This window comes from Diadema setosum, chromosome 5 (genome assembly GCF_964275005.1).
Source record: "Diadema setosum chromosome 5, eeDiaSeto1, whole genome shotgun sequence".
Classification (NCBI taxonomy): Eukaryota; Metazoa; Echinodermata; class Echinoidea; order Diadematoida; family Diadematidae; genus Diadema; species Diadema setosum.
The window spans coordinates 33,931,389-33,945,946 of record NC_092689.1 but is presented as its reverse complement, the minus strand read 5'-3'; the positions used below and the strand labels follow the sequence as shown (position 1 = coordinate 33,945,946).

The 14,558-nt window shown below is 38.2% G+C and overlaps 1 protein-coding gene across 1 annotated transcript; it reads left to right on the top strand.

Moving 5' to 3' along the window:
* Nucleotides 1-7,267: 7,267 nt before the first annotated feature.
* LOC140229321 (uncharacterized) lies at nucleotides 7,268-13,710 on the top strand. The gene is made up of 3 exons (XM_072309596.1): nucleotides 7,268-7,378; nucleotides 11,414-11,676; nucleotides 13,456-13,710. Exons 1-3 carry the CDS (start codon nucleotides 7,291-7,293, stop codon nucleotides 13,543-13,545), a joined length of 441 nt encoding a protein of 146 aa, XP_072165697.1. The 5' UTR covers nucleotides 7,268-7,290; the 3' UTR covers nucleotides 13,546-13,710.
* Nucleotides 13,711-14,558: the final 848 nt, after the last annotated feature.

The following is a 14,558-nucleotide window of genomic DNA, read 5'->3' as shown; positions in this document are numbered from 1 at the left end:
AAAAATAGTACATGGTACCGAGGATAAAGCAATCCACTCCTTAGGAGTGAAGTTTTTTTTGTTTTTTGTTTTTTTTACTTTAAAAAAAAAGAAAGAAAAATAGTACATGTACCAAGGATAAAGCAATCCACTCCTTAGGAGTGAAGTTTTCTTTTTCTTTTTTTTTACTTTTTTTTTATAACTTTGTTGAAGTGTGGGTGTGGGACAAGGAAATAATCATTGGTTTAGCAACTTATAGTAAGTGAACAAATTTAAAGTTGGGGGGGGGGGGGGGAGAATGAAATTGTCACTGAGATGACCTTTTACCCGACTCTGTCACCAATTATGGTGAAGAGAACAATTTGACCAGACACCATGCTTAAACATTTAGTGTAAAAATTTGTGGAAGTTCCGAATCTCGTTTCCTGTCTACACAGGAAAATCTGGAGTAGAGGAGTTTGGAGGGCAGGACGAAATTGTGAGACCAGTTTTCTTTTCTTAACTCAAATTGATATTATGCATAGAGTGTGGATGTGAGAGGTTAGAAAGTAAACACTGATGTTACTCCCAACTAAAGTTCACAAAATACTCAAGGAAAGGGAGAGAGAGAGAGAGAGAGAGTGAAAAAAGTGAAATGGTCACTGGAGTAAAAGTTTCTAGCGCAGTCACCCTGTATCGTGACGAGAACCACTTGGCCGGATGCAGTTAACAATATCCGCCTGTAATGGACAAGCAGAATTTTCCGGGTCTCCCTTTCCTCTTTCCAATGCTGCTCATGATGAAGGCCTGTTGGAAGTGTGACGAGACGCAGGGAGAAAGAGCTGCAATCTCTTGTGTATCTGTCAGTCTATTGTCTGTCTGTCTGTCTGTCTGTCTCTGTCTCTGTCTGTGGGTGTGCGATGCAGGTGTGTAGAGCATTTTTTTTTTCAATGTGCAAGAATGACATATTTTGGTTAAAAACCCAAATGAATTGGATTGACGAATGCGTTGGCGATATGGGAAAGAAAGTGTCAATTTTACTTTCAGCGAAAATACGGGTGGGATTAAAAAAAAGAAGAAGACCAAAGCTGGTCGCTATAACAGTCGCCTTCCATCATTGCCACCAAATAAACCTACAGGAAACTATTAAACACCATGCGCAACTTCCACTCTTTACGACCGGTGAAACTTCCGAATCTCGTTTCCCGTGTACACCGTGATTGTATTCTGAACATCTTGAAGCCGTTAAAAAAAAAAAGAAGAAGAAAAGGCAAGGGAAACAAACGCCACCTTGCGGAAGGAAGTTACGAAAGTGAGGGCGTGTCGGTGAAAGTTCGTTGGCATAGTAACGATGTGTTATAAACTGCACGCTCAGAATCGCAAAGCTGGCATTCATGTTATCGATTTTCGGAAACCCTTTTGAATGGCTGTAACATAAACTTGTGGTAGTAATAGGGGCCAAGTGGTTTCTTTTCTGTAATGCAGTAAAGAGTAAAAGTCAAGTCTTTCATGAAATCACGGGCAAACGAGAAGACACATTCGAGCTAGTACCCAATCACGCTAAGTTGGAATCAGTAAAAGATAGCTGAACATTCTGTGTGTATAAAACGTATCGATTCTAAGAACTGAAGCTTCAACAATCACCGCTCTGATGTGACACAAAGAATCAAGCCTGTGGTACTACAAATACACTGTATTATTATTGCTTTTACATACGTGTACATACCTCCTCGAGTGAAGATTATGTGTAAAAGATTAGACTTATGAAGACATTTTTTTTTTTTAAGTACAGAGTTTAAAATATAGATATGATTTTCTAGGGGCTGTTTGAAACCTTCATTCATACAATCAAGTTTCTGATACAACATTGGCAGTCTTATTTTCTTCATATATATGGAGGAAATATATTATCCTAAAATAATGTTTGACAACTCGCTGCACTTGGAATCAATCCTACAGGCTATGCAAATTAAGTATTCTTGTGTCGAAATTTCTTTTTTTTTTTTTGGGGGGGGGGTTGGTGGGAACTGATTGACAAATTGCCTTCATCGACGTAAAAAAACACACCAAGTATTCAATGTCTAGTAATAGCCATCGATGATAAGAAAAAAAAAAAAAGTCGTGGGCATACATACTCGATTGGCGTCGAGTATGTGGATACATGACGCCTGTCGAGTAATAGGAAGGTCGTGGGTTCAAGTCCCAGCCGAGTTTGTATGCCCATGCCCACGATTTAAAAAAAAAAAAATCATCATATAGTTATTACTCAGACACTGAATAATCAGTGTTGATTTACGTCGATGAAATGCAATTTGTCAGTCAGTTGCAAAAATGGCTGTAATATCTTTCACAGTTTCCTGGACCTGGGCATCATTTCTTAAAGCTCTTTACAAATATCGTAAGTTGCAATAAGTGCAGTTTCTATGCAACGGCCATGCAGCAACCAATTAGATGTAAATACTTGAGTCATAACCATGACGACCTGCAATTATAATACATGTTATAGCAACTATTGCATCGTCTTCGTGCAAACACCTTTATGAAATGGGCATCAGGAGTCATCAGACTGCACAAGACACACGCAAGGGGGGGGGGGTTGAAGGTCACAGCTAAACTTTTAATATGAATTTGGTTTCCTCCGATTCTGATTCTGCAGCAATACCGCAATACTACGCAGTGGCGTAACTACGGGGGGGCATGGGGGGGGCACGTGCCCCCCCCCCCCCCCCCCAATCCGCTGGTAAAAAAAAAAAGAAAAAAAAAAACCTACCAAAAGGGTAATTCAAGGGTTAGTAAACTGCTTTTGAAATCGACATGAAAGGATAATCAAGAAAAAAGATATTTTTCTTTTAACCATATAATTAAAGAGGTATTATAGTGAAACATTGTTCAAAAAGCCCGGAGACGACAAAAGATTGTGATTCAGTGTGATTCCTGGTTGGCATTTTGAATACAAGCAGGATGTGCGCAGTGTACTCAGAACATCGACATGGCAAAAAGAGTCGCTGCAATGTTGTGCAATGTGATGTTTGATAGGTTGTACACAGTTGCTATCAAAGCTTGATCATTGATTTTGCAGTGTTGCTTTACATACTATTCTATATTAAAATGCCTTGCATTGCCAATAATAAGACTTGACCTTGGCTATTTCCTAACTTTTCCATCTATATGAAACACACACACTCACAAACACAAACAAATTAAGGGATGCTCTATATAAAGTGCAGATTTTGGACATCCTTCTCCCGCTTGGTCACTTCGACGCCCCCTCGCTGGTCATACCTCCCCCAATCATGAACATAAACCGACACCCTTGACTACCAGTGGCGGATCCAGGGGGCGCACCGGGCGCCCCCTCCCTCCAAAGCGAAAAAATATACATATGTAGCTACAAACGACAGTTTTTGGACTGTAAAATGTCAAAATTTTCAAGCTCGCTCGCTTCGCTCGCTCGCATTTAATCGTTATGCAATTCTCCTGATGCTGCTGTCAGTAATTGCCAGCAGTTGCGCCCGGTGCGTCACCTCCCCTTAATTTCCAAAGCGAAAAAATATAGCTACAAACGGCAGTTTGGGGACTGTAAAATGTCAAAATTTTCAAGCTCGCTCGCTCGCATTTAATCGTTATGCAATTCTCCTGATGTTGCTGTAAGTAATTGCCAGCAGTTGCGCCCGGTGCACCCCCTCTCCTTAATTTCCAAAGCGAAAAAAAATATAGCTACAAACGGCAGTTTTGGGACTGTAAAATGTCAAAATTTTCAAGCTCGCTCGCATTTAATCGTTATGCAATTCTCCTGATGTTGCTGTCAGTAATTGCGAGCAGTTGCGCCCGGTGCGCCCCCTTCCCTTAATTTCCAAAGAGAAAAAATATAGCTACAAACGGCAGTTTGGGGACTGTAAAATGTCAAAATTTTCAAGCTCGCTCGCTTCGCTCGCTCGCATTTAATCGCTATGCAATTCTCCTGATGTTGCTGTCAGTAATTGCCAGCAGTTGCGCCCGATGCGCCCCCTTCCCTTAATTTCCAAAGCGAAAAAATATACCTAAAACGGCAGTTTTGGGAACATAAAATGTCAAAATTTTCAAGCTCGCTCGCTTCGCTCGCTCGCATTTAATCGCTATGCAATTCTCCTGATGTTGCTGTCAGTAATTGCCAGCAGTTGCGCCCGATGCGCCCCCTTCCCTTAATTTCCAAAGCGAAAAAATATACCTAAAACCGGCAGTTTTGGGAACATAAAATGTCAAAATTTTCAAGCTCGCTCGCTTCGCTCGCTCGCATTTAATCGTTATGCCATTCTCGTGATGTTACTGCCAGCAACTGCCAGCAGTTGCGCCCGGTGCAACCCCCTTAATTTCCAAAGCAATATATATATATATATATATATATATATATATATATATATGTATATATATATATATACATACATATATTATTATATGTAGCTACAAACGGCAGTTTCGGGACTGTAAAATGTCAAAATTTTCAAGCTCGCTCGCTCCGCTCGCTCGCATTTAATTGTTACGTTATGCAATTCTGATGTTGCTGCCATGAGGTGCCCCCCCAATGTCTTGACCCACGGTACGCCACTGATACTACGTATCTCTCAAAATTATAAGAAGCTTTGTTTTGATTTAACATTTGTTTCGGGTTTTTTTTTAACAGCTCTTCGAATGCTACGTGTATGTGTCATGGCGAATCATCAAAATTCGTGGAAACAAAGTGTGCTTTCAGTTTTAAAGTGCAACAAATCATTAGGGCGCGTATCGATCACATCAGAGGTCAGGAAGATGGTATATCGATTAGCCAGCAGCCGCGGTTAGAGGCATACCGTACTCTTGACATCTTTGTCGGGACTTGGTCGTGTCGTTGAACTTTGTTGAAAGATAGAAAAGAAAAACATTATGGGTTTCCTGTATGATTACAAGATTCGTCGCCCACATTAAATGAGATTTTTGGCTGCCAAAAGACCATAGCAAGTAAGAAGAAAAACATATATAAAAAGAGAACGAACATTTTGTAAAATGTGAACAGTAAAAGTAATCATATGAGTAATGAGGGAGCAGTAATCGAACAACATTACTAGTCAGACGTGGGGGGGGGGGGTTAGATTCATGTCCTAGTTCTACGGAAGCATAGTATTATCATTGTTTCTGAATCTGTCATTGTGACGTCCTTCATGCATTTTATTTTTCTCTCTCTCTGATTTATTACTCCATTGTTACTTTCAGGAAGAATGTATATTTCTGATTTACTAGTTAATCATCTTCTCGAGATTCTAATCTTTGTAATGACACATGATCTGTCCCACTTTCCGTCAAACAACAACCTCCCGTAGAAGCGGGAAGATTTGTCCTCCGGCCACCGCCAGCTGTACGACGCAACTTCATTAGAAGACCGACGTTTGAGGTCAAACATATCAACAACAACAACAACAAAAAAAAAACAAACAAACAAACAAACAAACAAAAACACAAAACAAAACAAAACAATAGTAGACAAAAGCATTTAACCAGAGTGAGATGATTCAAGTCATGAGATATTTTATACAACCGGAAAGGTATTTCAAAACATTCTTAGACATAACATTCAGAAAGGAGAGGGTTAAGGTAATATTAGAAACTTGTATAAGAGTTTTGTCGTAAAACGAGTTAACTCCATTTGTGTCATTTTGCGATATTTGCAGTTAAAGCAAGAAAACAATAAGAAAATGGAATATTTTATGTGACAAGATGGGGCGGATCCAGGAATTCTATTAAGGGGAGGTGCCTTTACAAAATTAAAGGGGGTACACTCCCCCCATTTTTTCTTTTTATTTCTTTTGTTTTAACAAAAAATAAAGAGGGGGCGCGCACTCAGTGCGCCACCCTCTGGATCCGCCACTGCAAGTGAGGTATCGCTGGAAAGGTTTTATTTTACTTTAATGATGGACAGCAAAATGTTTGAAAATGGTGCTTAACCCGTTCTATGATCAAAGCCTTCATAATATATATATATATATATATATATATATATATATATATATATATATATATATATATATATATATGTGTGTGTGTGTGTGTGTGTGTGTGTGTGTGTGTGTGTGTGTGTGTATGTGTTGGGGGAATATGTGTATGTATGTATGTATGTATTTATTGGTAGGATTTAATATTTAGAATAGATGTAGGCCTAGATTTGTTTTCGTTGGGAGGGGAAGGGTTGGTGGGATTTTTTATGAATGATATTCTAGATTTGTATAATGTATTTGTTGGTTTTTTTTTTAATTCTTTATGTAGGCCTATAACTATGCCCTTGTAAATGAGAATGACTTACATGATTCAATATATTCAAAGGATATAGGTTTGACATATGTAAATACTTTCTCGTGAAGAAATTGTCAGTAGGGTTGATTTATAATCGAGTTATCTATGTTGAAGAGAGATTATTTGCAGTATAAGTAATATTGACAAATTGATTTCTTTGTGTTTTGCATTGCATTTATACCGTTTTTGTTACACCCAGAATGGGTTGATTTATGAATGATTTGGATAAAGAAAAAAATGTATTGTACATTATAAAATGAAAATCGGTCTATTCGTCTTATTTTCACTCGATGTGTGTCAGGCAAGTTCACAATTTCAGGCTGCTAGTGCCATCCTCAAGGTGCGAGAGAGAGAGAAGAAGAAAATCTCCAGTTTTCTGAACTGGAAAAGATTTGCACCTACAATGTGGTTAACGCATTTGGGTAGCAACCTATTGTTATCAAAGCTGGATGTCCGGCTTTTTTTTTTTTTCATTCATTTCCTTTTACTCTTCCGTGTGGGATGGATATCTGGACATGCATGGGTATAAAGAGCACTCCACTCCCTAAACCCTCAGCCACACTAGACCATTCGTTCTCTCAGTTCGGTTCTTCCGCTTCTTCAACTTGATTCACCTTAAGAACTGCGAAGTTGATTTGCCAGAAGTTTTTAAAGAGTTTTCTCTCAAACTCCTAGTACCCCCAAGAGAAAAGCTAGCTGATTTTGGGATTAGTTCAATATCACTAAACCGCGCCGTTTCCGGACATCATTTAGCTCTACTTAATCGACTGCTATCGTAGAACTATCAGAGAATACTCTAGACTGCCTGACGTTATAAACTGACAATACTGCTGACGGAGTGCGACCCCCAAACATCCATTTCTTCCAACAAGCAGCACTGAATTTGATGGTTACTGACCAATTTGCCATCCACACAAGTTGAAGTCCATCTTGCTTCGTCTTCTGTACCAACAGAGATCAGAGAGCTTTTTGATATTCGTGAGTTCTGCGTTTCTTGAAATATTCTCGTGGTTCCACATACACACAGTTGTCATGGATCTCGCGTCCTATGCATGCTATTCGCTTGTCATCCTCCTCGGGTGTCTCTCGGCTGTTCATTCCTACGTCATGCCGATAGCGGGTACGTCAGTGATCGAAATATCGATTTTTCTTCATCTTGATATTATTATGTGAATTTAGATTATTCTTTTCCTTTTCCTTTATACCTTCATACCATTCTACCATTTTTACGTACAGTGTACTATAGTTTTCCAGCTTGTACTTGGCAGTTGAATGTTGATGTGAAATGCGCTGAAGGCAAATGTTGAATATGCAGTTAACTCGGTTTTGTTCTTAGAAACGTTATCATCATCCATTATCTAAGTGAAAGAAAATTGGTTAAACGTATTTTTTTTTTTCAACGATGAGGGTTGACAATGTAAGTAATATTTTGGATATTGTAATGTGTGTCACTTGGTACTAAAATTCTTACAATCCACAGGGGCGGATCCAGGAATTCTGTAAAGGGGGGCGCAACTAATATTTCTAGTGCCACTTCCGGATTTCATTTCTTTTTTTTTATTTCTTTTGTTTTTAAAGAAAAATAAAGGGGGGGGGGGCGTGCCGCCACTGATCCACTAACCATGCTAACAGACCCGTAACGGGGGATTCGAACGACCCCCTCCGAGCATGTTCCGCTCGGGAAAAAAAAGGAAGAAGTCGAAGAAGAAGAAGAAGAAGAAGAAGGAAAAAAAGAAGAAGTGAATACTACTTCCCAAAGCTCCAAATGCGACAGAAGAGTTATTTTTAGACTTAAAATAAATGTATGTGAGTATGAGCCAAACGCGACCATGGCCGTACAATGAAGAAATCTTGCAACCCCCTTTTTCTTTAGACTCGGATATCAGATTTTGATCAGTAAATGAGAAAATCACGTAACAATCACAGAATTAAGTTTTTTTTTTAAATTTTATCTTCTATTCGATTAATTACATTTCTCGTGTGTCATGGACATTACGTGATATCAGTCATCACTCCATTCAGTGCCGTTTCGTTTTGTCATTGCCGGTGAGCGCAATCTAACTCTGTAGACTTAGTACACAGGGTAAGATGCATGTTCACTCGGAACAAGAGGTGACAGATATACAACAATTCAACCATTTACATTTCCCTGAACATTCATTTTCCTACTTTTTTTAATTCAAAATTTTCCAAAATATTCAACCCAAAGTGTGCACCAAACCGTTCAACTTCAATTCTATAGATATGCAGATAGTCAACCCGAAAGAAGTGGTTGACGTCTTCACCAACACCACAACAAGAATGATAATGCTAAACTTGTATATAGATGATACAATAGAACAATAATTTGTGTGTCAAACTAAACTATAAGATGAAAAAATAATTGATTTTTCTATCTAAAATATACTCCTCCAAATTTTGAACCACCTCACCCCCTTATAAAAAAAATCTAATTATGGGCCTGCACTAATTCTCCGTTCTATAACACGGTGATATAATTCTTCCCCAGACGTAATTGTACATCACTAAATACACACCTATAAGATTCCATAGTTGTGAAGGAAAAGGCAAAGACGAAAAAGAAAAGCTTGATTCAATGCATAAATCAATGTTATGAAAACAACTCTCTCCCTCTTTTTCAATTGCCTCTATACAAACTGAAGAGAACAAAATGCTGCTGAGTGACGGATCTCAACGAAATCATAATTTCATCATCCATGTACGTGATGATAATTGAAGGAATTTCCCCTTCTGAATCTCTGACAGATAATATTATATAATTACATATCATAGAGAGAGAGAGAGAGAGAGAGAGAGAGAGAGTACTACATTGTCAAGGAAGCGCACTTACATCACCCCGATTTTAAAATCAATCCATTGGTTACAGGTCAGAAATCATGGCACATGTATTTTTAAGATTTTATTCTTGATTCCCCATTGTGTCAAGTGCACTGCTCTTACAGTATCGACTCAACTCATGTACCCCTGTTAGATTTCTACGCTTATCCAACTCTGGCTCTCTTGTAATTTCAAATTTCGCAACAACTTGGGACACACGAGCTTTTGCCTACGTCGCTCCCACCTTATATGGAATAACTTAGCTTAAGTTAAAAAAAAATGCTCTTTATTAGATTCCTGTAAATGTGGATTAAAATCTATTTGTTTAATACCTCTTTTTGATTACTTTTTTTTTTGTATTTGTAATTCTCCTAACCTCTTATAACCTTATCACAGAGATGAGCATTACAAATCATATGAATAATTGTTATAATCATTATTTATTGTTGTTGTAATCATGTCTTTGTTGATAAATAAAAACAAAGGACATGCTGACATAATTATATACCAGGTCCATGGTCCTATTCTGGACACATGGCAGGTAATGACACACTTACTAATACTTACAGTGAATAAAATAACAATATAGCTATATTCGCAACAGATTTGTGAGGTTGACAACAATTACACAAAATTAATTAATCATCGTACATTTCCCCACGCAGTACACATACACTGTATTACATTTCTGATTGTAGAAGTGTTAATCAACTGTACTTTTTTATATTTCTCTGGATACGTATTACATAATTTTGAGTGTTTAAGTGCCAATAACCAATGACTCATTTCGTTATTTTGTCCAGGATGTTCCATCACATTTTCTAACTGATCAAATGAAATTCAAATAAATCATTATGTCCGCGATACATGCATTTCCAAGTGTTCGCGTGTAAATCCAACTTTACTAATTCATACACTTTTGGGATAAGTGCCAAATGTCATTCCAGTAAATCATTGCATTTATCCAATTAATGTAATAATTCTAGATAATTACCAAATATCACTAAGTGCCTTTCATACTTACATATTACATTTCTAAGTGATTAACGTCCCCCCAGTTCTGTTCTTTTCTTGCGTAGAATATGGTGAATGATAAAACGATTGCATATCTACTAATGTCTTGATAGAATGCAGTGGGACTTTGTTTGGATTTATATGTTTTGAGTAGGCTTTTCAGTCGTTGTTCGTTTTCAAGTGTTAAGTGTTATTATATATATATGTACATATATATATATATATATATATATATATATATATATATATGTACATATATATATATATATATATAGTCTAGGTCCAAACAAAACATTTCCGCGTCGAGACTCCTGAAGAAGGTGGAGGCCACCGAAAATTTGAGTTGTTCAATAAACTCATTCTTATTGGCGAAATAATGCATTACTAGTTTATTTCTTGATTCTTCGCTATATATATATATATATATATGCCATTTACTCTTGCGGGGTGGGGATTGTTTTGTAACCTTCAAGCTGCATTACAAATCTAGACGAAAGTAACCTACCTGCATTTGATTCATGGATATTACCATTACTACTCACAAAGAAATACTTAAACAAAAATCCTCTGTCGGTTAAAATCAGAACTTATTGGCTGCAGTCAGCAAAACGCTTACATGAGCCATCGGCACTTCCTTCATTTCAAGAATCGGCGATAACCCATCTAATATAAGGACGATACCCTATTAAAAATATCTGTCAAGGACCATCCTTCCCCCGTAAAGTACGTTGGCATCGCTCTCGCATTTCTATCACACGTCCGGATTCGGTCGTATCAGCAAGCTGACAAACAAAACAGAACACAACCATTTTAAAAGAATGATAATAATACTAGGGCCAATTTCTCTCTGCCTTGGCTGCTTCAAAGCACTCTTGTCTTTGTGGTTTACAATCCACTGATTATTCCGAGCAATCCCTGGACCCTGACTGAAAACGTTATGTCGGTTGTGCCCCAGTTAGAATAATTATACATACATTTCTTCACTTCACATTGTACATTCTATGTATATCGCAGTTTAGTACGGATAGATGTAATTCATCAAAATTATGCCCTAAAATGCATGTTACTAAAAGCACTCAATGAGACGAAGGATGGGACGACTGTTTAAGGGACAGTCGGTACAAATTTGAAAATCGAGATGAAGAAGGAGTTGCTGAGATCATGTCCAGGGAAAGTTTTGAATTGTGCATAGTTTTATTTGGAAAGTTTTGAATTCTGCGTAGTTTTATTTGGAATTTTTTGAATTCTGCAAAGTTTTATTTGCCTTATTACACTCTTTTCCCCAAAATCTGTCTATCCGCAGGCCGGACCCGCCCCCCTCAGTCATGCCCTGCCAACAACGACCTGACATACCGGCGCTGCCTGTCACCCTGCCACTCGTTCACCTGCGAGGACGTGAGGAACGAACCGCCATCCGGCTCGTGGCCCTGCGTGCGCATTTGCGTCAGCGGGTGGGCGTGTCCTCGCGGCCACGCCCTCCTCGACGGCTACTCCGACGTGTGCGTGGAGAGGAATGTGTGCGCGCGGAGAGAGACGAGTTGCGTCTACCAGAATGAGGTCATGCAGGTAAGTCGATATGCTCATTATAGTATATTGATGCAGAAAGTTGTCACCATGGTGATAGAGATTGAGGTAAAAATAATACTGATGAGGTGAGATTGAGATGATACATGTAGATTGAGTCGTTTAATGGAAGGAAATACATCAAATATATAAAGCGTATTCTATTACCTTGCACTTGGATTAAAGACTTCATTTAGAATTTGAAGAATATGAATGAGATGGATAGTTTCTAGCTATTTTTTTTTAATGGGACTTTGTCTCTCGCAAGCTGTGTGCAAGCTATATATTAACCAGCATCTCCTCACAAAAAAGATTTAGTCTAATGTATTATGTTCTAGACATTGAAAAAAAAAACACACACACACCTAGTTTATTAGGGCAGAACATGGAAATTAGATAACCACAGTACACTAACTATTGTTCTGTGACAATGAAGCCAAAAAATTTGACAGCAGACTGACTATAATGAACTTAGCTGGTCTGTCTGCCATATGGGAATTTCGTTGATATGAATGTTTCCGATATCATTTAGTCCTGTGTAAGGAAATAAACAATGCAAAACAATGGCTGTGTCGCATTTCTCTCGAGGAAATGATTTAAAAAGGCATGGCTTACTTGATATATATATATATATATATATATATATATATATATATATATATTTTTTTTTTTTTTTTTTTTTTTTTTTTTTTTTTGCATATCAATGTTGACTTGGCAATGCCAATCAGATTCTGTGATGTGACCACATAACATAATAATATATGCCACGTTTCCAGTCCGGGGAACCTCGGTAAAATAATGTTCTTTTGTTTTAATCTGTTTTACTTGTCGATTAAAAAACAAACAAACAAACAAAATCAAGTGAATTAAGGCAACAAAGAAAAAAAAAACGATATGGATCGACAGAAATAATCCTTCACCCAAATTTGTAACGGAGTAGATAGCAGCGACGGCCCAGTTCCAACTAGGGACGTTATCATCATTTTGGCGTAAACAGCTGCGGGTCTGTTGATATGGAGATGAAGTTTCAATCCGTCCATTTCCGCCGCTCGTGGCAGTGCTAATCGATTACGAATCGGTTTCCATTTCCTTTGCAAGCCAGTAAATCAATTTCCTCCCCCCTGGTTACAAGGGTATGTTGGCCTTGCGTCTAGTCTAGTTATCACTGATCTATGTAGAGACTGGCTTATCGCTGGCAGGTTTTCCTCATAGTTAAAAGAAATTCAACCAATCGATGAGCCGGTCCTTATACAAGAAAGTCAAACAAGCACACCTCCTTTTTTATCATTGCTTTACACTTGATAACTATGACCTTCGCTGCTGTAACGGGACACATGTACATGTCTTACCTTTAGGTTACTACTTTTTGCTGGTTAGTTATCTATATGACGGAAACTCGTCTGGTTTATGGCTGAAGATAATTGTAGATTACAAATTGCACAAGAAGTGTGAAAGCAACACACACAAAAAAATCCATGATTGTGTATTTTTTTTCATACCTCCGTTACAAACGATTGTATTTGTCCCGCAGTGTCAATCTCGAGATTATTCTGTTTTTCTGTTATTCTGTTCTGAACGAAGTTATGTGGTTCTCTCAGAATATTCTCTTTTTTTTTATTCTTGCCTCCTTACTAGTGCAACCACAACATTATACTCAGATGGGATAACTATACTCGTGTTCTCCTCATCTTATTGTACAAACCAGATTTAATGAGATTATCAAATCTGCCTGGTCCTGTGAAGTATCAAAGTCTTTCCCAACATGTTTTACTCTTTTCGTAGGTCAACACAAGCATTCTGGACGGTGACTTAACATGCCGGTGTTTCGCTGACGGAGTGGTACGGTGCCGAAATCCGTTCCCGACAGCTTGAAGGCAAGGCACGGCGTCGGTTTAAAACGGCACGACCAACCACGACCAACTTTTGACCCACGTGCGATAACTAATCGCTCACGTGATAGCATCACGTGATAGCAATGAGGATATTGTGATGGCGTCGTCGAGTCGCATATTGGCGCGCGGTGTGGACAGCACTGATGAAGCCAGTGTTTGCCTGTTCATGCCCCGAGAGAACCCGCCGTTCTAGGCAGTCTCAACGCATTATACTGACTGAAGTATATGATGCGGAAAACGACTGAACCTCGGCAGCTGAGCATGAGCTCCGTCCCGTTCAATACCACCACAGTACCTGCTGCTGCCGCCCCCTTTGAAGAGAAGAGACAGTAAGAAAGGAAAAGAAAAACTGTTGACGCTCAGACGTGACGAGTTCATGGACATCACCTGTCGGGGCGGTGCACATCATTATGCTCTTTACCTGAAATTGCACAAAACCAATATCAGGAGATAGAGATAGAGATCTTATTACATTTCAATAGCTTTTCTCCCGTATACGTTTTATGTTGCCAATATTATCACGTTGTAACGCTTTAAGAACTTATATATTTACTATATATATGTAAATAAGATATATGCATTTTTGCCTGTTTACTTGCTCTTTTCGATTGGAAACTGTGTATACGTGTTTGTGTTTGTGTATGTGTGTGTGTGTGTGTGTAAGTGATCATGAGTATGCGTATGTGAGCTTGCATTGATAAAATCCTTGTAGTTTTTGAGAAGAAATTTATCAAGCAACGTATTTTGTTAAAATGGCAGCTGAAACTTTTTTTTTATATTGTGTTCCAATACTTTTTTTCATAGTCAATATAATATCTCATGTCGAATGGATTTTCATATTGAAAGAGAACAACGTACATGTAAAGACCTGTACAGTTACGTTGGTAATTCGAACAACTATAACAATCTGTTTAAATACTAACCTTAACAGGAATTGTGTAAATTGCGTAACGTGCTGTAATAACACGTAAGATGATAATTGTTGGGGATCCA